We start from the raw sequence: 25,229 nt of genomic DNA on the forward strand, positions 1-25,229 counted from the left end.
TCCCACTACATCATCAGATCCCCAACACACAGTAACCCTCCCGCTACATCATCAAATCCCCAACACACAGTAACCCCCCTGCTACATCATTAGATCCCCAACACACAGTAACCCCCCTGCTACATCATTAGATCCCCAACACACAGTAACCCTCCCGCTACATCATCAAATACCCAACACACAGTAACCCTCCCGCTACATCATTAGATCCCCAACACACAGTAACCCTCCCGCTACATCATCAAATCCCCAACACACAGTAACCCCCCTGCTACATCATTAGATCCCCAACACACAGTAACCCTCCCGCTACATCATCAAATACCCAACACACAGTAACCCTCCCGCTACATCATCAAATCCCCAACACACAGTAACACTCCCGCTACATCATCATATCCCCAACACACAGTAACACTCCCGCTACATCATCATATCCCCAACACACAGTAACACTCCCGCTACATCATCAAATACCCAACACACCGTACACCCTCCTTCATATCATTAAATCCCCAAAACACATCTCCATAGCACACCCTTGCCCTTACATCATCAAATTCCCCAAACACAGTATACCCTCCCTTCCACATACTATCAAATTTATAGTATACCCTCCCTTCCACATACTATCAAATTTATAGTACACCCTTCTCCTCTTGCCCATATCAAATCCACCAGAGACTATTACACCAACAAGATTCCACAGCTTGACCAACTAACAGTAGAAGAAACATATCCTTACCTGAAAATCTGAGTATCCTCCTTCACTCCACAACACAGAGTGAGAGACAGACTTCCACAGGTACTGACAGTCCTACTCCAATCATGGACTGGTGGGAGCTGGAGCCTTCTCCACACATTTGTCGAGTAAAGGATAGAGCTTCTGCTTGCTTGATGTCAGTGCAAGCAGGCTTGTGATTGGTAGTTCAATAAATCACTTAGTTTGCCTACCTTTCAAACACGCCTCTTAGTTGAGTTGCCCTATACACAGACGCTGACTAATTAATTAATAGAAGTCCACTATGTTGTGCAGGGAGCAAAACCTCAAGGGGTGTCCATCACCCCAACCTCCTCCAGTTAAATCCACTGTTCAGACATTTTATATTTTTTGATGCATACATAATAGTGGTAGTGGAAATATATTTCATGACTTAAACTGGAGTTTTATCCAGTTACTCATAGGTAGAGCATAGTGCCTTACTATTGTCTGCAGTAAAATACGTGTATATAGATATAACAGAGCTTTGTCTTCAATACAGAACTGGTTGCTAAACTGGGTGATGCATAATTTAATAATAATTTCAATTTATAACAAGCAGCTATTCATATTAATATTCACACATGGCAACATGTACGAAAAATATTTACCAATTGTTCATAAGACCCATCTTTCATGTGACAATGGAATGTTATTAGTCCTTGGAAGAAAATATTATCTTTTTACAAAACGTATTTAAATAATATTCATAGGTATGGCTTGCTAAGTGATCTGTGACTAGCAAATAGATGGTGAATATGTGTATATTCAAGTAAATGAATCATTATTGATCTTATTTAATATTATGATGCAAAGAGCTGTCATGTGACGTAGCCATAAATAGTCGTCAATCAAGTAACAACTTTTAGTTGTTTAGTTCTTTCAAACAAATAAACACTAAGGGCTAGATTTACTAAACGGCGGGTTTGAAAAAGTGGAGATGTTGCCTATAGCAACCAATCAGATTGTAGCTGTTATTTTGTAGAATGTACTAAATAAATGAAAGATAGAATCTGATTGGTTGCTATAGGCAACATCTCCACTTTTTCAAACCCGCCGTTTAGTAAATCTAGCCCCAATACTTGATTGGTGGCCATGGTTTTCAGCATGTCCATTATACTTATAACAATTCATAAAATAAACTCTACTGTGTAGTTTAATGGACACAGTCAATTACAGTTTCTATTATGAGAAATGTTGTATGTCCCTTTTAATTACAGTTGTCAAATGATCAATATCATTAATTTGGTTAAATAATAGTACTACTTCAGTTTAGACAATACCTGGAATCTTCAACCTTATAAACAGTTACTAATAGTTCATTACAGCATTTTGAAAATACAGCTTTTGACACTTTTTTATTGATATATTTTTTCCAATTATACGCTATCATATTTTTATCATGAACTGTACTATGTAATTTCTATTAATTATGTTTTTACGGAAGCACTAAAAAGAAGTTCAGAAAATAATTTGTGTTACTTATGTCAAACTTTAATTACAAACTTGCTGCCATAATTTTGTTAAACCTCCTTATGCAGTGCAATTGACAAAAGTTCTAGTTTTAGAATACATAAATGTATTTAGCAATATTGGCCAGCAGAGGGCAGACTTGTCATCCAGGAATTTTCTAAGCTATGCTACTGGATCTGTTCATGTCAGCTCTGCACTCTCCTCCCCCTGGCTCAGTGAATCGCCCTCCCATTTTTCCTCTCACACACAAAGAGCTGCTGCACCGATGAGAACCCTGTGGATGTTTTCAATGAAAGCAGGAGGATGTTTCCCTATTTTTATATGCATATGGATTTAAAAGCAATGTACATACACTTGGGATTATAAAGAACTGTATTTTGTACTTTTCCAAAAAAGGATTTAAGATATGGACTACCAATACTTATCAAAGGCTTGGAAATGGCAAGTAGTGTTTTCCTTTTTCCTTTGTAGCTGGGGCTGGGTCACTGGGCAGCTTCGTTATTCTGTTGCTGAGGAGTCTGACCCAGGGACTGTTGTGGGGAATGTAGCTCAGGATCTGGGGTTAAACCTGGCAGATATTAATAAACGGAGACTGAATTTAGGATCTGAAGGAAGCAGCAGATTATTTGTCATTGATCAGAAATTTGGAACACTGGCTGTCTATGAGAGAATTGATAGAGAGAGCCTGTGTAGATCCAGTCTATCATGCGTATTGCATTTAGAAATTATAGCTGAAAACCCATTGGAGTTGTTTAGTGTGGAAATTGAAATATTAGACATAAATGACAATTCTCCTTCTTTTTCAGCTACTAATCAATTCATTAGAATCACAGAATTATTTGCAAATCCTGGTGTTCGATTTCCATTAGAAATAGCGCAGGATCTGGATGTTGGTGTTAATACTGTAACACAGTACAGGTTAGACCCAAATCCATTCTTTTCTTTGTCTGTAAATAATCGAAAAGATGGAATACTCATTCCAGAACTAGTATTGGAAAAAAATCTAGACAGGGAAGAAATTAAGGAACATAAACTGATACTGACTGCTGCTGACGGGGGAGAAAGAGCTAGAACAGGCTCAGCTCAAATCATTATTACAGTTTTGGATTTTAATGACAATGTACCAGTGTTTAATCAACCAATTTATAAGATCAATTTACTGGAAAACCTCCCTTTAGATAAAATTATTATATCATTGAATGCCACAGATCTAGATGAGGGACCGAATGGGGAAATTACATATGCATTTGATCACCATACCATGAATGCAGCAAAACAAATATTCCAATTAAACCAACAAACAGGTGAAATCATTTTAAAAGGGATTCTGGATTTTGAAGACACAAATGTTTATGAATTGTCTGTGAGAGCAATAGACAAAGGTGTTCCTGAACTAGAAGGTCGATGTCGCATCCAGATTGAAATAGAAGATGTAAATGATAACACCCCAGAAATTATTTTTACCTCTAAAACCAATGATGTACTTGAAAATGCCCCGATAGGAACTGCTGTTGGGTTTATCACAGTCAGAGATAAGGATTCCGGTAAAAATGGAGAAGTTAAACTAGAAGTATCTCCAGATTTACCCTTTAGATGTCAGCCCACGTCAAACCGTTACTCACTGGTCACTAGTGGACATCTGGACAGGGAACAGGTCTCACAATATACTATTACACTGATTGCTTCTGATCTGGGTTCTCCATCTTTAAGCAGCCAGACTACAATCACCATTAATATCTCTGATGTTAATGATAATCCTCCAGCGTTTCTACAGACTGGTTACAATGCCTTCATAGCAGAAAACAATGAGCCCGGCAGACTGCTATGTACAGTATCTGCTGTAGATCCAGATGAGGGAGCTAATGCAAACCTGATTTATTCCATAGCTGAGAGCCACATAGACGCTTCTCCAGTCTCTTCATTTGTCTACATTAACTCAGACACTGGGAATATGTATGCCCAACGTTCTTTTGATTATGAAAAATTCCAAGTTCTACAGATCACTGCAAGAGTGGAAGATTCTGGATCCCCAAAGTTATTTTCCAATGTTTCTGTCTTCATATTTATTCTGGATACAAATGACAATTATCCCACTATATTATATCCAGAGAGTTCAGGGGAAATCATTGCTCAAGAGAACATTCCAAAATCTGCTTCTGCTGGATATTTAGTCAGTAAAGTGTCTGCGGTGGATCTAGATTCTGGGCACAATGCCTGGCTCATCTATAGTCTTGTTCAGCCTGCCAGCCCTGCTTTGTTTCACATCTCTGAATTCACAGCAGAAGTCAAAACTCTACGAGGTTTACATGAGGCAGATAACACAGAGCATCCACTTGTGATTACAGTCAGTGACCACGGGGAACCTTCTCTGTCAACTACAGTCACATTGCATGTAAATATCATGGATAATATCATACAAGAAAACCCAAAGTCACATGACTTTCTTACAAACTCTAAATCAACACCAGACATGACCTTGTATCTTATTATTTCCCTTGTTGCCATCAGTTTAGTTTTTCTTGTCACATTTACTATCTTACTTGTGCGGTGCCTTAGGAAGAATTATTATAGTGGTCGTGGGTCTTGTTTCTCAAGCAAATCACTTTCTACACCGTATATGGATCAGTATCAGCCGACACTTTACCTGAACACGGACGGGACCTTAAAATACATGGAAGTGAGGATGGCTCCACCAGAAGCACCGGTACAATGTTACCCAGCATGCTTTCCCCAAGCAACAGAGGTTGCTGATTTTACATTCACAACACCTTCTAATTTTTCTCAATTTACTGACATATGTAAGGAGTCTACCCCGACCTCTCACTCAGGCTGCGTAAATGAGCAAAATCAGGTGAGATCATTTCTGCCATATATCATTTTTTCATTATTATGAGTGGATTGTAAAATACTGAAAGTAATTTTCGGTGGACGTGTATGGATCTAAATATTATAGATAAAGATCTCAGGTCTGTACAAATAGTTTATATAGGTTAAATTTAGTATGCAATGGGTAACAGAAAAATGCTTAGAGAACTAAGGTCACCCTACTCTGTAACGTATACAGTATGTGCATTTTATTTTATTTTTTGTGTTTGTGTTTTACTAGTGATTTAATTATTTTAACTATTCAACTGTTATGCTCCCCCATTATAGAAAGTTGAACTAACTGTGTGTGTACATTTTGATGATCTAGTAATAGTTTCTTGCTGATATATTATTTGATTAATTGTATTTGTTATTTATGTCTTATTATTATTATTATTATTATTATTATTATTATTATTTATTATTGATATAGTTCTAACATATTATGCAGATAGAATTAATTTTATTTAGATGCATCGTTACACACAATTTTCATGTGAACCGGAGGCTTTCCCTAGGTGTGTTAGGTATAAATTAAAATCACAACTATGCTAACCAATGTGCTACAATGCTGCCCAAATATTTTACTGTTCTGTCATTGGCTGTGTTTATTCCATTTTAAAAAGATTCACCAAATTGTATGATTAAAATCACATTACGTATGTCTAAAGAGGAACAGGTCTTCACTCTTTATTCGTTGAGCAAATGAAAGGTTTCCTTTTTTTATTTACACTTATTTATCTAATTCCCAGTTAAAAATTAAGAATAAAGCTATTGGTGTGTGAGCATATAAGGTGCATAATTAATTATTTGGGAGATATTTATTTGTTGGGGTAAACTGCTGAGAACCAGCTGATATCCAGTATGCTTTATGACCATTATAGGACGTCTTTAACTTGACCCATAAAAGTTCAGCTAATCTGACAATGATAAAATAAATGAACTTCTGGATACATCCCCTCCTGAAGCTCCGCAAACCTATATAGTATTATAGAAACAGGTTTATTGTATTCTTGTTTGGAGGCATATTTCATAAACTGTAATAACATTGTCCTACAATGCTGGTTAAAGTAGGCCTAATGCCTTATCGGGCCCCACCTGCCAACCTTTCCATGGCTCTAGCTGTAATTACAAGTACATGGTCTGTGGTGACCCAGTGGGTACATTTCAAGTTTTTTATTCTTTTGTCAATTTCATTTGTCAGTTTGTTCACTTTAAAAATTAGTGTTAATATTTCTAAATAGGTACAGAATGGTCTTCAGTGGCGCAAGATGTAAAGACCATGGGGTAAATGTATCAAGCTGAGAGTTTTCTGGCAGGTTTGAAAAGTGGAGATGTTGCCTATAGCAACCAATCAGATTCTAGTTGTCATTTTGTAGAATGTACTAAATAAATGATAGCTAGATTCTGATTGGCTTTTTAAACCCGCCGGAAATCTCTCAGCTTGATACATTTACCCCCATGTGGGTAACATTTTTGGTGATCTAATTGTCTTACCCACTGGACTTTAATTCGTTTCACAAAGTAAAATAGATAAGAGACATGAATACAAGCTAATGTACAGTCATGGGCAAAAGTTTTGAGAATGACAATGACTCCTTCAGTGTTTTTAGACCTTTTGGTCAGATGTTGCTATGGTATACTGAAATAATATTACAAGGATTTAATAAGTGTCAAAGACTTTTATTGACAATTATCTTAAGTTTATGCAAAGAGTCAATCTTTGCAGTGTTGACACTTCTTTTTGGAGACCTCTGCAATTCACCCTGACATGCTGTCAATCAACTTCTGGGCCACATACTGACTGATGGCCGCCCATTCTTGTCTAATCACTGCTTGGAGTTTGTCAGAATTTGTGGGTTTTTGTTTGTCCAACCTCCTCTTGAGGATTGACCACAAGTTCTCAATGGGATTAAGGTCTGGGGAGTTTCCTGGCCATGTACCCAAAATTTTGATGTTTTGATCCCCGAGCCACCTTATGGCAAGGTGCTCCATCATGCCGGAAAAGGCATTGTTCGTCACCAAACTGGTCTAGGATAGTTAGGAGAAGTTGCTCTTGGAGAATGTTTTGGTACTATTCTTTATTCATGGCTTTGTTCTTAGGCAAATTCTGACAAACTCCAAGCATTGATTAGGCAAGAATGGGCGGCCTTCAGTCAGTATGTGGCCCAGAAGTTGATTGACAGCATGCCAGGGTGAATTGCAGAGGTCTTCAAAAAGAAGATTGACTCTTTGCATAAACTTAATATAATTGTCAATAAAAGCCTTAGACACTTATAAAATGCTTGTAATGTTACTTCAGTATACCATAGCAACATCTAACAAAAAGGTCTAAAAACACTGAAGCAGCAAACTTTGTGAAAAACAATATTTGTGTCACTCTCAACACTTTTGACCATGACTGTATTGAGTCTTATACAATGTATTTCGAACATTTACTCTTCATCATATTACATAATGCCTAGGTGTTTGGTACCTGATTGCCATTTTCATAGCCACACAGCCCTACTGGCTGCTTCTTATCATACTCATTGTGTTGTGTGCTGGCACAATCACAGAAGTGTTGGCGGGCACACTTTCTTGTACCCTGATGTGATGTATATCTCATCTGTGCTTGTATAATTCCAGGTCTGACGTCAATTAGGTTCCCATTATACTGTCTTTATACTGAAGTGAGTGCTATTACTTATCTTAATATATTGTTGGTAACACTTGCTTCTGATCATTGAACCTTGCCATCTGCTTTGACCCTTTGTCTTTTTAACAATAGCCACCTATGTCCGCTGATTTGATATTGTTTTGACTTATAGACTCTGTCTCAGCTTGTCTGAGTATTTTCGTCCTTGTGTTGCTCATTAGCTGAAGTCATTCTGAGCAGCAATATAGTTGTGTGTACAATACCTTGGGCCAACTGAGTACTGTTGAACACAACTAGTTGTTAAGGAAAGGGTCTGCTAAAAGTGAAGACCACATCTAGCCTGGCTATAGTTACTGACCTTTTGTTGTTATGGACATTATGTTATGACAGGCTAGCGAACAAAAATATTTTCATGGACTCCAGTCCATTCCAGAATCTTGCAGATCTAATTCACACCTTGTCCAAGACTGTTTAGTATCTCCCTACCTGAGTATCAGCCTAAGAAAATGTTGTTGTTCTCAGAACCTCCACTGGTTTCAGCTCATGCTTCTGAACCAGAACTGAAGTTTAGATCCCGGTGCTCTGGGTTACTAGAACAGACAATATATTTGTTTGCTTTAACTTCTCTTAAATACATTAAGTCATTGGTCCGTACATATCGTCTTGAATTAACTTCTATCCTCAAAATCCATAAAGTCATTCATATCTTTATTACTGAAGTTTACTAGGTGAACAATCTATTTTCATCATCATCACCACTTCAGATTCGCATGGCTTTTCAACTTGAATAGGAGAAAGAGAATACATTTAGAATACTCTAGTCTAGAGCTTCTTGTCCATTTGAGAGAATATGGTCCTAAGTAGAGATCATAGGTGCCCGTTACACATGTGTATGCAGAATGTGTAAAGAGAAATCTCCATAACACATTTGGGTCCAAAGGGGTATTCCACTTTAAATTACCCCTATACTAAATCTCCTCCCTTTCCAATTATATTACTTTGGTGGACTCCCCTGCCTGGGTCCCCCATCATTCACATTACTTAGCAAAATAAAGGAAGTACCATAAATCATTTCCACTTTAAAGGACTGCACTAAATTCTCTCCCCTCGTAATATTGGTATTTTGGTGAGTGTCGCTCTATTTAGCAGGGTAACAGCACTCGCATATATTCAGAACCTCTACCAATTACCTTCAGCGCTGTCCAGATCTCTTCTTAGCAGGTGAGAGCTGACAACAGCACTAAAGCTGGGTACACACATATATAATCTTACTTCAGATGCGATTTCTGTTAAGGTTTTACCATTGACTGAAAATCCCGAAGTGCATGCGTATTCATGAGTACACACCTACACAATTTACCTTCAGATCTGTGCTCTTCATCTGTCGTAATCATCTACTGAAAAGATTGTTACTTTGCACTCTCTTCAGATATCTGCTTAGACTGCTGGTTGTGAGCGCACACACATGTCCACATTTGCCCAGCATCATTTCATCATTGATCATGTTTTTAGGAAGTTTATAAAACCAAATCAACAGATGCAATGTGCTTTGGTACAATAAAACATGATCGTGGGAGCAAACTCAAAAAACACAGCGCTAAAGTACCAATAATTGAATTATTTGTATGAGAAAAAACCAGGGTAGAAAATCAATGATGTATATAACAATATAGAGTTAGATGATGGACACCGTTAGTACTAGCAGTGTTCACTATCTAACCCTATATTGTCCTGGACGATCAGTAGGCTCGCGAATCCGGATTGAATTTTTATATGATCACAATCGTTTTTGATTGCTACAGCTATCTCTACTTATGCGGTCTCAGTGCTGATAACATCAATAACGAGAAATTGCACATATGATGTTGATTATGGACATCTAATTATGCTATTTATACTTCTATCTGGATACCCGTGTGTGCTAAACAGGTCTTATTTTGTCTCAAGGGACTGATACCATACAAATTGCTATTATATATAGGAGGTTTTTGTCTATTGAGCTTACATTGACGATATTGTTTTTATTTGTAATAAATTGTATTTCTTTTTATATACATCATTGATTTTCTGGCCTGGTTTTTTGTCATACAAATAATTAAATTTATTGGTACTTTAGCGCTGTGTTTTTTGTGTTTTTTGATTTCTAATTTTGGGGATTAGCAATTGGCCCCTTTTACCACAGCTGCTTTGTACATTTTTATCCAATACAGCCTAGCGCAGGATTTTTTCCTTTTCTTATGATCGTGGGCAGGCGAGGGCTAGCAAAGTTCAGCCCGGGGGGCGCACAGGCGGCGGCATCACATGACACGCGATGCGGTCGCGTCATTTATGATGCGGCCGCGTCGCTTGCCATGTGATGCGGCCGCCTGTGCGCTGTCGCGGCCGCATCGCGTGTATTGTGATGCGGCCGCACGTAATATTTAGAAAATATTGTATCTACGGGGGCGGGAGGGGCGGCCGGCCCGAATAGCTGTCCCGGCCCAGCCCGCCTCTGATCGTGGGAGCGTACACACTCTTGCAATATCTGACCAAACGGCCTTTTATAGTGTGATCTGCAGAATAATTGCACTAGCATGGACCCAGCTTTATACATTTAGTCAAGTTGCAGTATTAGATTTGTACTGCTACAGAGAGTGCCAAGCAGTACTGAAGTGATCAGCAGAATTCCCAGATATATTTGAGTACTGGAATCCTGATAAATAGAACTACCCTTACCAAAGGAGGGGATTTAGTACAAAGGTTCTTTAGAATGGAAATTCATTTAAAGTGCTTTCTTTTTCATCCTTAATATCAATTCAATATTAATAAAAACATAGTTTTCCTATTGAAAATATATATTATTGTATTTTGTGCAGATGTGCATTTACAACCACTGGAAGCATTGTTTTATATTCCTTTTCAGGTTTATTTATTTGTTATTTGGCATACAAACACTGCTATACTACTTTATGCATACAACAATCTGTTAGTGAATAGTGTTTTGGTGCTTTGTCTATTTTTTTGCTTTATATTCACTTAATATATTGGATATCTGACTTGAATCGGTCATGTTATTATAGTAACATGGGATTGTTTTATTATTATTATACAGAAATTGTCATCAGAGGCTTGCTAGCATTTTAAGATAAGACTGTAGTTATCATTTTTGGCCAGAAGAGGGCAAACTAGTCATCCAGTCGAGGTTTATAGCTAAACTAGTGAATCTGCTCATGTCATCTCTGCACTCTCCTCCTCCTGGCTCAGTGAATCTCCCTCCCATCATTCTTCTCACACACAAAGAAGAGCTGCTGCTCCGATGAGAGCCCTGTGGATGTTTTCAATGCAAGAAAAAGGGTGTTTTTTATGCATCAAAACATTGGAATTCTACTTTCATGTTTGCTGGGATTATAAAAGGACTTGAATCTCAATAGAAGGACTTAAGATATGGACTGCAAAAGCTCTACAACCATTTGGAAATGGCAAGTAGTGATTTCCTTTCTCCTTTGTAGCTGGGGCTGGGTCTGTGGGCAGCTTCGTTATTCTATTGCTGAGGAGTCAGATCCAGGGACTGTTGTGGGGAATGTAGCTCAGGATCTGGGGTTAAACCTGGCAGATATTAATAAACGGAGACTGAATCTGGGATCTGAAGGAAGCAGCAGATATTTTGCTATTGACCAGAGAAATGGAGCTCTGACTGTATATGAGAGGATTGATAGAGAGAGTCTGTGTGGATCCAGCTTGAGCTGTTTGCTGCATTTAGAGGTTGTGGCTGAGAACCCTCTGGAGCTGTTCAGTCTGGAAATTGAAATTTTAGATATTAATGATAATTCACCTATTTTCTCTGTTACTGATCAAGTTATAAAAATTACAGAACTGCTTACAAGCCCTGGAGTCAGTTTCCCATTAGAAACTGCAAAAGATTTAGATGTGGGGAAAAATGGTGTTAGACAGTACAGATTAAATCCAAATCCATATTTTTCTTTATCAGAAAAAAATCGCAACGATGGAACATTGATTGCAGAATTGGTGCTGGAAAAGATTCTAGATAGGGAAGAAAAAACAGAGCACAAGCTTATTCTCACTGCTATTGATGGCGGAGAACAGCCTAGATCAGGATCCACTCAGATTACAATTATAGTTTTAGATATTAATGACAATGCACCAGTGTTCGATCATCCAAGTTATAAGGTAGGTGTATTAGAAAATCTATCTCTAAATACAGTTGTTATAAAACTAAATGCCACAGATCTGGATGAGGGTGCAAATGGGGAAGTCTTATATTCCTTTGATCACCATACTTTGGATTCTGCAAAGAAAATATTTGATTTAAATTCCCAGACTGGAGAAATATTTATTAAGGGAACAGTGGACTATGAAGTATCAAAATCTTATGAATTATTTGTCAAAGCAGCGGACAAAGGGTCACCTAAGCTAGAGGGGCGCTGTGTTGTCCAATTGGAAGTACAAGATGTAAATGATAACACCCCAGAAATTATTTTTACTTCTAAAAATAAAGAAGTTCCTGAAAATGTCCCAATAGGAACTGTTGTTGGGTTTATCACAGTCAGAGATAAGGATTCTGGTAAAAATGGAGAAATTAAACTAGAAGTATCTCCAGATTTACCCTTTAGATGTCAGCCCATGTCAAACCGTTATTCACTGGTCACTAGTGGACATCTGGACAGGGAACAGGTCTCACAATATACTATTACACTGATTGCTTCTGATCTGGGTTCTCCGTCTTTAAGCAGCCAGACTACAATCACCATTAATATCTCTGATGTTAATGATAATCCTCCAGCGTTTCTACAGACTGTTTACAATGCCTTCATAGCAGAAAACAATGAGCCCGGCAGACTTCTATGTACAGTATCTGCTGTAGATCCAGATGAGGGAGCTAATGCAAACCTGATTTATTCCATAGCTGAGAGCCACATAGACGCTTCTCCTGTCTCTTCATTTGTCTACATTAACTCAGACACTGGGAATATTTATGCCCAACATTCTTTTGATTATGAAAACTTCCAAGTTCTACAGATCACTGCAAGAGTGGAAGATTCTGGATCCCCAAAGTTATTTTCCAATGTTTCTGTCTTCATATTTATTCTGGATACAAATGACAATTATCCCACTATATTATATCCAGAGAGTTCAGGGGAAATCACTGCTCAAGAGAACATTCCAAAATCTGCTTCTGCTGGATATTTAGTCAGTAAAGTGTCTGCGGTGGATCTAGATTCTGGGCACAATGCCTGGCTCATCTATAGTCTTGTTCAGCCTGCCAGCCCTTCTTTGTTTCACATCTCTGAATTCACAGGAGAAGTCAGAACTCTACGAGGTTTACATGAGGTAGATAACACAGAGCATCCACTTGTGATTTCAGTCAGTGACCACGGGGAACCTTCTCTGTCAACTACAGTCACATTGCTTGTAAATATCATGGATAATATTGTACAAGAAAACCCAAAGTCACATGACTTTCTTACAAACTCTAAATCAACACCAGACATGACCTTGTATCTTATTATTTCCCTTGTTGCCATCAGTTTAGTTTTTCTTGTTACATTTACTATCTTACTTGTGAGGTGCCTTAGGAAGAATTATTATAGTGGTTGTGGGTCTTGTTTCTCAAGCAAATCACTTTCTACACCGTATATGGATCAGTATCAGCCGACACTTTACCTGAACACGGACGGGACCTTAAAATACATGGAAGTGAGGATGGCTCCACCAGAAGCACCAGGACCCTGTTATCCGGCTTGTTTTCCCCCAATAGCAGATATTCCTCATTCTACACTTACTAAACCCCAAAATGTTGCCCTACTAAATGATGTGATTAGGGAGCCTTATCCCACTTCTGACTCAGTCTGTTTTAATGAGCCAAATCAGGTGAGATATTAATACATTTTCATGTTTTATTTTTGCACTTATATATATGTTTTCGATTTTATGTCCTTATATATATATATATTGAAAATCATGATTTGCTGATTTTTGTGCACATTTGTGTTTGCTCATGGATAGATAGATAGATAGATAGATAGATAGATAGATAGATAGATAGATAGATAGATATCATGGATAATATTATACAACAAAATCCAAAGTCAAATGACTTCCTTATAAACTCTAAATCAACACCCGACATGACCTTGTATCTTATTATTTCCCTTGTTGCCATCAATTTAGTTTTTATTGTTACATTTACTATCTTACTTGTGAGGTTCCTTAGGAAGAATTATTATAGCGGTTGTGGGTCTTGTTTTTCTAACAAATCACTTTCTACACCCTACATGGATCAGTATCAGCCAACACTTTACCTGAACACAGATTGGACTTTAAAATACATGGAAGTGAGGATGGCTCCACCAGAAGCACCGGTACAATGTTACCCAGCATGCTTTCCGCTGGCAACAGAGGTTGCTGATTTTACATTTACAACACCTTCTAATTTTTCTCAATTTACTGACATATGCAAGGAGTCTACCCCGACCTCTCACTCATGCTAAGTAAATGAGCAAAATCAGGTGAGATAATTTCTGCCATATATCATTTTCTCATTATTATTATGAGTGACTTGTAAAATACTGAAAGTAATTTTCGGTGGACGGGTGTGAATCTAAATATTATAGATAAAGATCTCAGGTCTGTACAAATAGTTTATATAGGTTGCATTTAGTATGCTTAGAGAACTGAGGTCACCCCTGCTCTGTAACATATACAGTACATGCGTTTTATTTATTTTTTTGTGTTTGATTTTTACTGGTGATTTTATTATTTTAACTATTCCACTGTTATGCTCCCCCTTTACAGGAAGTTTTACTAACTGTGTGTGTACATTTTGATGATCTAGTAATGGTTACTTGCTGATATATTATGTTATTGATTGTATATGTTATTTATGTCAATTAGTTTGTAAAATATGTTTTATTATTATTATCATTCATTATTGAGATAGTTCTAACCTATTATGCAGATAGAAATAATTTTATTTAGATGCATCGGTACATGCACAATTTTCATGTGAACCTGATGCTTCTTCCAGGTGTGTTGGATATGAATTAAATGCACAAACATGCTAACCAATGTGCTATAAGCTGCCCAAATATTTTACTGTTCTGACATTGTCTGTGTTTGTTCCGTTTAAGAAAGATTCACCAATTGCATGATTAAAATCACATAATGTTTTGGCAGCACGGTGGCTAAGTGGTTAGCACTTCTGTCTCACAGCGCTGGGGTCATGAATTCAATTCCCAACCATGGCCTTATCTGTGTGGAGTTTGTATGTTTTCCTCATGTTTGCGTGGGTTTCCTCTGAGTGATCCGGTTTCCTCCCACACTCCAAAAACATACTGGTAGGTTAATTGGCTGCTATTAAATTGACCCTAGTCTCTCTTTGTCGGTCTGTGTATGTTACGGAATTTAGACTGTAAGCCCGAATGGGGCAGGGACTGATGTGAGTGAGTTCTCTGTACAGCACTGCAGAATTAGTGACGCTATATAAATAGATGATGATTATGTATGTCTAAAGAGGCACAGGTCTTCACTCTTTATTAGTTGAGCAAATGAATGACTTCATATTTTTATTAACACTTATTTATTCTGTTTCCAGGTAAATATTAGGAATACATTTGTGTGTCAGCACATAAGGTGCATAATAAATTATTTGGGAGATATTTATTTTCTATGGTCAGCTGCTGAGAACCGGCTGATATCTAATATGCTTTCTGATCATTATACAAGGTTTTTAACTTGACCCATATAAGTTCAGCTAATCTGACAATGATAGAATAAAGGAACGTCTGGATACATCCTCTCCTGAAGCTCTTAAAACATATTTAGTTGTATTATAAAAACGGGTCTATAACTTTATGCTTAGAGCAGAGGCAGAACTAGTGAACTGTGGGCCCCGGTGCAGGAAAGCAGGGAGGAGGAAACTGGGGCCCTCAACTCGCCTGCTCCGCCTGCAGCGGGCCCCATTATCTGCATGGGCCCTATAATAGCAAGTACATCGTATGCAGTGACCCAGTGGGTCAATTTCAAGTTTTTTCTTCTTATAGAAGATGTTCTAGAACTGTTTTTTCTTTTGTCGATTTCATTTGTCAGTTTGTTCACTTTAATAATTAGTGTTAATATATCTAAGTAGATACAGAATGGTCTTCAGTGGCGCAAGATATAGAGACCATGGGCCTGATTCATTAGTGATCTTATCTGCCATTTTTTGCTTATCTTAAGCAAATCCACTCTGTGCATGCTCAGAAAAGGGAGATAAGAATCAAAATCCACTGTTTAAGTGAATAACTTTTTAAGTTAAGATGAAAATCCGTCTTAACTTCACTCTTATATCCCCGTTTCTTCAAATAAGCATCTTAACTTTTGCACAAAATAAGATCACTAATAAATCAGGCTCCACGTGGGTAACATTTTTGGTGATCTAATTGTCTTACCCACTGGACTTTAATACCTTTCACAAAGCAGTATAGATAAGAGTGATGAATTCGATCCCAGAAGTGTTGGCGGGCACACTTCCTTGTACCCTGATGTGATGTAAATCTCATCTGTGCTTGTATAATTCCAGTTCTGACATCAATTAGATTCCCATTATACAGACTTTATATTGAACTGAGTGCTATTACTTATCTTAACATATTGTTGGTAACACTTTCTTCTGATCATTGAATCTTGCCACCTGCCTTAACCCTTTGCTTATCGATAGCCACCTATGTCCGCTGATTTGATATTTTGACTTATAGACTCTGACTCAGCTTGCCTGAGTACTTTTGCCCTTGTGTTGCTCATTAGCTGAAGTCATTCTGAGCAGCAATATAGTTGTGTGTATAATACCTTGGGGCAACTGAGTACTGTTGAACACATCTACTTGTTAAGGAAAGGGTCTGCTAAAAGTGAAGACCACATCTATTATGTTATGACAGGCTAACGAACAAAAATATTTTCATTGACTCCAGTCCATTCCAATTTTGCAGATCTAATTCATGCCTTGTCCAAGACTGTTTAGTATCTCCCTACCAGAGTCTCAGCCTAAGAAAATGTTGTTGTTCTCAGCACCTCCACTGATTTCACCTCAAGCTTCTGAACCAAAATTGAAGTTTAGATCACGGTGCTCTGGGTTACTAGAACAGTCAATATTTCTTTTTTTCTTAATTCATTTCCTCTTGGCATGTAATTTTCAATCTTCCGTGATTGCAAAAGTATACTATACTTGGCAAATGAGTGAAGTAACACGTTTATACTGTTTATTTTATTTTTAGAATTTTTTTCAAAATTGCTTTTTTTCAGACTTGTTTGTTTGCTTTGACATTAGGATTTAACTTCTCTTAACTAATTTAAGTCATTGGTCCGTACATATCGTTTTGAATTAACTTCTGTCCTCACATCCATAAAGTCTTTCATATCTTTATTACTAAAGTCTACTAAGTAAACAATGTATTTTTCATCATCACCACCTCCGATTTGTATGGCTTTTCAACTTGAATAGACGATATAGAATGCATCTATAATACTCCACAGGATCTTGTCCATTGGTGAGAATATGGTCTTAAGGAGGATTATAGATGTGTATGCAGAATGTGTAAAGAGAAGTCTCCATAATACGTTTGGGTCCTAAGGGGCAGGGCTACCATTGGGGGGGTACAGGGAGTACAGTAGTATGTGGCGCAACAGCAGAGTGGGGCCCCACCAGCCCTAACAAATTTATTAGGGGAGGGGGCCTTGGCAGTGAACTAAGAGAGGTAGCGGGCACCATTTCTAGGCAACATCTGCTTCTGAGATGTGAGATTTGGTGTGGTGAGAGACCTCTGCTAGTAACTAAGGATGCAGCAGTGGGCCCTCTTGTAGGCAGCATGTCTGCCTCCACTGCCAAGATGTCGGGCCCCACAGCTGTCACCATTTGCTCCAGTCCCAGCCATCCAAGTGCCTGGCTCCTGAACAGAGAGCCGCAACAAGGCAGAGAGGCTTCCTGCAGCATCGCTGGTGTCATGTAATTAATAACGTCACAGTGCTGTCAATAGAGAGGAGCCGAAAAGAGACAAGCAGATGACACAGTGTGGTAAGTAACTACTGCAGGGCTTACATGGAACCAGGGATGGGGTTGACTGTAGAGAATGGGGGGAAGGCAAATGTAGGAGGGGCGGCCTGCCTGTTACATTTGTACTTGACCTTGCACTTTCTGGTGGCAGCCCTGCTAAGGAGTGTTCCACTTTAAATGACCCCTGCCCTGGGTCACCCACCATTCAAAATATTTAGCAAAGTAAAGAAAGTACCATAAAGGATTTTCCACTTTAAATGACTGTATTAAATTCTCTCCCCTCATAATAATAGTATTTTGGTGAGTGTCGCTCTATTTAGCAGGGTAACAGCACTCACATATATTAAGAACCTACCAATAACCTTCAGCACTGGTCAGATCTCTTCTTAGCAGGTGAGAACTGACAACAGCACTAAAGCTGGGTACACACATCTGTAATCTTACTTCAGATGCGATTTCTGTAAAGATATCTCCAATAACTGAAAATCCCAAAATGCATGCGTATTCATGAGTACACACCTACACAATTTACCTTCAGATCTGTGCTCTTCATCTGTCATAACCATCTACTGAAAAGATTGTGACTCTGCACACTATACAGTGGTACAATAAAACATGACCGTGGGAGCGTTTACACTCTTGCAATATCTGACCAAACAGTCGTTTATACTGTGATCTGCACAATAATTGCACTAGCGTGCACCCAGCTTTATACTTTTAATCAGAGTTGCAGAATTAGATTTGTACTGCTACAGAGAGTGCCAAGCAGTACTGAAGTGATCAGCAGAATTCCCAGCTATATGTGAGTACTGGAATCCTGCTAAATAGAACTACCCTTACCAAAGAAGGGGATTTAGTACAAAGGTTCTTTAGAATGGAAAATCATTTAAGGTGCTTCCTTTTTTCCTTAACATCAATACAATATTATTAAAAACATAGTTGTCCTATTGAATATATATATAATTGTATTTTGTGCAGATGCTCATTTACAACCACTGGAAACATTGTTTTATATTCCTTTTCAAGTTTATTTATTTGTTATTTGGCATACAAACACTGCTATACTACTTTATGCATACAACAATCTGTTAGTGAATAGTCATTTGGTGCTTTGTCTATTTTTTTGCTTTATATTCAATTAATATATTGGATATCTGACTTGAAATGGTCATGTTATTATAGTAACATGGGATTGTTTTATTATTATTATACACCAATTGTCACTAGAGGTTTCCTAGCATTTTAAGATAAGACTGCAGTTAATGTTTTTGGCCAGAAGAGGGCAGACTAGTCATCCAGTCGAGGTTTTTACCTAAACTAGTTAATCTGCTCATGTCATCTCTGCACTCTCCTCCTCCTGGCTCAGTGAATCTCCCTCCCATCATTCTTCTCACACACAAAGAAGAGCTGCTGCTCCGATGAGAGCCCTGTGGATGTTTTCAATGCAAGAAAAAGGGTGTTTTTTATGCATCAAAACATTGGAATTCTACATTCATGTTTGCTGGGATTATAAAAGGACTTGAATCTCAATAGAAGGACTTAAGATATGGACTGCAAAAGCTCTACAACCATTTGGAAATGGCAAGTAGTGATTTCCTTTCTCCTTTGTAGCTGGGGCTGGGTCTCTGGGCAGCTTCGTTATTCTATTGCTGAGGAGTCAGATCCAGGGACTGTTGTGGGGGATGTAGCTCAGGATCTGGGGTTAAACCTGGCAGATATTAATAAACGGAGACTGAATCTGGGATCTGAAGGAAGCAGCAGATATTTTGCTATTGACCAGAGAAATGGAGCTCTGACTGTATATGAGAGGATTGATAGAGAGAGTCTGTGTGGATCAAGCTTGAGCTGTTTGCTGCATTTAGAGGTTGTGGCTGAGAACCCTCTGGAGCTGTTCAGTCTGGAAATTGAAATTTTAGATATTAATGATAATTCACCCATTTTCTCTGTTACTGATCAAGTTATAAAAATTACAGAACAGTTTACAAGCCCTGGTGTCAGTTTCCCATTGGAAACTGCAAAAGATTTAGATGTGGGAAAAAATGGTGTTAGACAGTACAGATTAAATTCAAATCCATATTTTTCTTTGTCAGAAAAAAATCGCAACGATGGAACATTGATTGCAGAATTGGTGCTGGAAAAGATTCTAGATAGGGAAGAAAAAATAGAGCACAAGCTTATTCTTACTGCTATTGATGGCGGAGAACAGCCTAGATCAGGATCCACTCAGATTACAATTATAGTTTTAGATATTAATGACAATGCACCAGTTTTCGATCAACTAAGTTATAAGGTAGGTGTATTAGAAAATCTATCTCTAAATACAGTTGTTATAAAACTAAATGCCACAGATCTGGATGAGGGTGCAAATGGGGAAGTCTTATATTCCTTTGATCACCATACTTTGGATTCTGCAAAGAAAATATTTGATTTAAATTCCCAGACTGGAGAAATATTTATTAAGGGAACAGTGGATTATGAAGTATCAAAATCTTATGAACTATTTGTCAAAGCAGCGGACAAAGGGTCACCTAAGCTAGAGGGGCGCTGTGTTGTCCAAGTGGAAGTACAAGATGTGAATGATAACACCCCAGAAATTATTTTTACTTCTAAAAATAAAGAAGTTCCTGAAAATGTCCCAATAGGAACTGTTGTTGCGTTTATCACAGTCAGAGATAAGGATTCTGGTAAAAATGGAGAAGTTAAACTAGAAGTATCTCCAGATTTACCCTTTAGATGTCAGCCCATGTCAAACCGTTATTCACTGGTCACTAGTGGACATCTGGACAGGGAACAGGTCTCACAATATACTATTACACTGATTGCTTCTGATCTGGGTTCTCCGTCTTTAAGCAGTCAGACTACAATCACCATTAATATCTCTGATGTTAATGATAATCCTCCAGCGTTTCTACAGACTGTTTACAATGCCTTCATAGCAGAAAACAATGAGCCCGGCAGACTGCTATGTACAGTATCTGCTGTAGATCCAGATGAGGGAGCTAATGCAAACCTGATTTATTCCATAGCTGAGAGCCACATAGACGCTTCTCCGGTCTCTTCATTTGTTTACATTAACTCAGACACTGGGAATATTTATGCCCAACGTTCTTTTGATTATGAAAAATTCCAAGTTCTACAGATCACTGCAAGAGTGGAAGATTCTGGATCCCCAAAGTTATTTTCCAATGTTTCTGTCTTCATATTTATTCTGGATACAAATGACAATTATCCCACTATATTATATCCAGAGAGTTCAGGGGAAATCATTGCTCAGGAGAACATTCCAAAATCTGCTTCTGCTGGATATTTTGTCAGTAAAGTGTCTGCGGTGGATCTAGATTCTGGGCACAATGCCTGGCTCATCTATAGTCTTGTTCAGCCTGCCAGCCCTGCTTTGTTTCACATCTCTGAATTCACAGGAGAAGTCAGAACTCTACGAGGTTTACATGAGGCAGATAACACAGAGCATCCACTTGTGATTACAGTCAGTGACCACGGGGAACCTTCTCTGTCAACTACAGTCACATTGCATGTAAATATCATGGATAATATCATACAAGAAAACCCAAAGTCACATGACTTTCTTACAAACTCTAAATCAACACCAGACATGACCTTGTATCTTATTATTTCCCTTGTTGCCATCAGTTTAGTTTTTCTTGTTACATTTACTATCTTACTTGTGAGGTGCCTTAGGAAGAATTATTATAGTGGTTGTGGGTCTTGTTTTTCAAGCAAATCACTTTCTACAACGTATATGGATCAGTATCAGCCGACACTTTACCTGAACACGGACGGGACCTTAAAATACATGGAAGTGAGGATGGCTCCACCAGAAGCACCAGGACCCTGTTATCCGGCTTGTTTTCCCCCAGCAACAGATATTCCAGATTTTACACTGACTAAACCTCAAAATGTTCCCCTACTAACTGAAATGGTCAGAGATCCCAAACCCACTTCTGACCCAATCAGGCCCAATGACCCCAGCCAGGTGAGAAACCACTAAAAATGTCACATTTTTTTATTTTCTGTATTTATGTTTTATTTTTATATGACTTACAGTCGGCCTTTGTTCCTGTTTTTTTAAATAACATAAAAAACATAATGCTTTGTGTCATTGGACCTTCTACTCATATGTCTGAAATTATATTATTTTTAATTTGTTGCATTTATTTCATGTTTGGATTCTCTAGGGATTGTATCTTGCTCTATGTAATCTTCTTGATTAAGATGCATTATTTGAATCAAAAATTTTAATTTACATCTGCTTCAGATTTTCAGTTTATTGGATCTCACAAGTTTATATTTGCATTGATTTGATAAAATACAGACAGTTGCAGCCTTTCAGCTTCTCAAACATTCATTAATAGTTTCTATTCAGTGGTGTGGTTTACGCAATAAGCATGTTCTTTACATGGTTGAAAACACTTTAATAGTTCTGTTAATTGTCTTCTCTGTAAATATATTTGAGTTGCTGATAACTTTGAGCATAGTTGTCATATTTTTCCCATAGCTGAATCCACTGCCATAGCTAACTGCGCCTTGACCCTGCTGCAAAATCAAAGCGGAGGAATCCTCATGTCACCTCCCCAATCCTACAATCACCCAACACGAAAAATACTGTTTGCATAAAGGACTCTCCAAAATCCATCCCATTGTTTCTGTTTGCCACTCCATGCCAGTTGTCTGTATGCCTTTGTCTGCCACTCCTTGTTTCTTCTAACCTTTCATCTCCTGTCTGTACCCTTCATTGAATCGTACCTCTCTGGTCTGTCCCTCTTGTCTTTTACCTGCCTTCACTTTCTCTTGCCTTGTCTTGTCTGTTACCATTTGTCAGTTTATACTTGACTTTTTGCCCCCCTGTATCTATATTTTGCCCCATCTAGTCACTGTTCCACTTGTGTTCCTTCCCTCCCACCTTGTATTACAATATATCTGCCTCTGTTGTCAGAGTCCTGTGTCCTGAAGTTGCTGATGACCTGGTTATTTATCTCTAGTCTTCATCTTACTTGAACATACTACGGGAATAGATTAATTCCTGAACTTGCTAACGTCATAACGAGAGAAGCTGATGCATGTTAGTTAATAGATCGCTTGGACACCTTAATTGCCATATTTACTTATGCTTATGTAACTTATTGTGTATTTTACTTCTGCTGTTTGTAATGTAGTAGAAAGCTACAGTTAAGATTGTGATTAATGGGCAAATACGATCGATTTATGTTGGTTGCTGTAGTGTTGATATCTACTAGGCTGTATACTTTCTATGAAACTCTTAACCTTTCAATGCAAAATTCTTACTCCCTTGGTCAAAATCAAGGTTAAGTATTTTCTCTGTCAAATGCTAGGACTTCTCCAAATTTATTACAGGTCTAACAGCAGCTATCGTTAATGGTAGCCCCCGCTAACAGTGTGAAGGCTTTCTCCCAACAAAATCTTACTCATGAAAACATGGGAAGGTCTATTTAAGAAGGATTGTGGTTGTACTTCTGCAGCCCTTATATTACTATCGCAATCTCAGGACAGAGATAGCATGGGATATTCAAAGACAAAATGTTTTATTTGTTTAAATAAAGCTTTATTTCTAATAAGATTTGCAGGTTTATTACTCCTTTACACATTTTTATATATATTTTTATACTATTTCTGTGGAAATTGGAACAGGAAGCTCTGGATTTTCTAACACTGTCATAAGAGGCAGTAGAAAATCTTTGATACAGCTACATAGTGCTAAATAGGCCTTTACATTTTGAGTATGGGTTGTCTTTGGGGATAAAACATGGTGGAAATATTATATTAAATAAATAAATAAATATATATATATATATATATATATATATATATATATATATATATATATATATATATCTAATATATAAATGCTTAGTGGCATCTGTCTGTCTGTGTGTGTGTGGAAAAAAAAAACCAAGTTGCAGCGCCACCTGCTGGGCAGAGTTATACACTGACCTACTAAATTCTTAGTGTGTGTGGGGAAAAAAATTCAAAAAGGGCCGAAATTTGGTAGGGCTCAAACTCATTTTCGTGAGGTAATTTTACCTCATGAACACACATGTGTAGAGGCGTGCGTTAGTGTGTGTGTGTGTGTGTGTGTGTGGAAAAAACTATTTTCTCAGAAAGGGCTCATCCAATTGACCTGAAATTTGGTATACTGACATTATTTGCAAAAAAATTAGAATAGTCAAGTTAGTTAACTTCCATCATCCCCCCTTCCCCCTGTGGGAGGGGTAGTAAAGGCTAAATTTACGAGTTGAGGGGTCAAACTCATTTTCGTGAGGTAATTTTACCTCATGAACACACATTAAAAAGGGCGCTTACGTCGGGAAGTAACGCTCTTCCCCTGAGGAGGCCTGGCCTAGCCCCAAATGCATGACAAGAACCTTTTTAACACCTTAAGTAGCTTGATTTGTCTAGAATGCATAAGTATCATGCACAGGTTAACTTGTGTGTGTATATATATATATATATATATATATATATATATATGTAAGATTTGCTAGGGTTTATCGTAGGTGAACAGCCACTTTCACCTCTATCATGCCTGCTAGTTTGTGAAGTCTTTATCTGAATCAATAAACCTAATATTACTAGCTTTCTTATTAATATCTGTGTCACAGGAAACATCCCGCATTAAATCCTCTTGCAGAAATAAAAAGACGATCTTGATAAATGAGTGTTTGAAATTGTGAAATTCATGGGGAGTAGTTTATATATATTTTTAAAAAAAGATAAGAAAAGACATTCATAGGAAATTTGCATGATTGTTTTGATAAATAATATAAACAATGCTAAATAAATAAAAAATATGCTGGGTGTATGAACAGAGGTGTGTTTAACATCACAATCTTCCTACATCAGTGTGACAGAAGCCTTATATCACTACTTTGTACTGTTGGGGACCTTGTTTCTTTCAGGAGTCTGCGATTTCCTTTCTCCTAACTGACATAATCACACAAGCTAATAGAGCAATGCCTCCCACAAGACCAGCGCACTCTCTGAAATAATATGCGTTGATAGCAACATCCGATGATCTGATTGCTTAAACAAACTGGGGAGACTCGGGCGACCAGAAGATTAAGATTGAATGTAATACATTGCTCTGGCCCCTGTAAAAGGCACCTTCAAATGTAATGGCAAAAATATAAAGTTTTGCATTAGATAAATGAGCATCCACAGTTTATTTGCTCTGGATACTTGTGCATGAGAGTGAGCGCCATGTTTGTGCTTCACTATCCAAAGGATTAGTTATGGTTCAAGGCTTATCACTGTGAGTAACCTCATGTACACTAGTTATATTATAAATGGCATGTGAAGTAGTGTGAATTAGTTACGTTATAAACATCATGTTTTTATTTAGTAGCACATGTATGTGACAGAGTATTTGCAAAATTCATAAAATTAAGAAATAGAAGTTAAGAAAGTATAAGGCCATTGGATTGTCTTTGTTATGA

General features: G+C 37.8%; 2 protein-coding genes across 32 annotated transcripts in view; both read left to right on the forward strand.

Annotated features, from left to right (window-relative positions):
• The window catches only part of LOC142152884 (protocadherin gamma-A4-like), a 445,481-nt gene that overhangs the window by 316,367 nt on the left and 103,885 nt on the right, over positions 1-25,229 (forward strand). For 2 of the 31 annotated variants that reach the window (XM_075209966.1, XM_075209977.1), the window contains exon 1: positions 2,367-5,084. The exons of 27 other annotated variants lie outside the window; for them this stretch is intronic. In XM_075209966.1, coding sequence (XP_075066067.1) covers positions 2,640-5,084 — 2,445 coding nt within the window. In that variant the 5' untranslated portion in view covers positions 2,367-2,639. Of the gene's footprint in view, positions 1-2,366; positions 5,085-19,248; positions 21,752-25,229 lie in introns of those variants that run through there. 2 more of the 31 variants (XM_075209963.1, XM_075209971.1) reach the window with 1 other exon arrangement.
• LOC142149594 (protocadherin gamma-C5-like) lies at positions 10,793-13,616 on the forward strand. The gene has a single exon (XM_075204918.1). The coding sequence runs from the start codon at positions 11,160-11,162 to the stop codon at positions 13,614-13,616; it is 2,457 nt and encodes an 818-aa protein (XP_075061019.1). The 5' UTR covers positions 10,793-11,159.

The sequence above is a fragment of the Mixophyes fleayi genome, chromosome 4 (genome assembly GCF_038048845.1).
Source record: "Mixophyes fleayi isolate aMixFle1 chromosome 4, aMixFle1.hap1, whole genome shotgun sequence".
NCBI lineage: Eukaryota > Metazoa > Chordata > Amphibia > Anura > Limnodynastidae > Mixophyes > Mixophyes fleayi.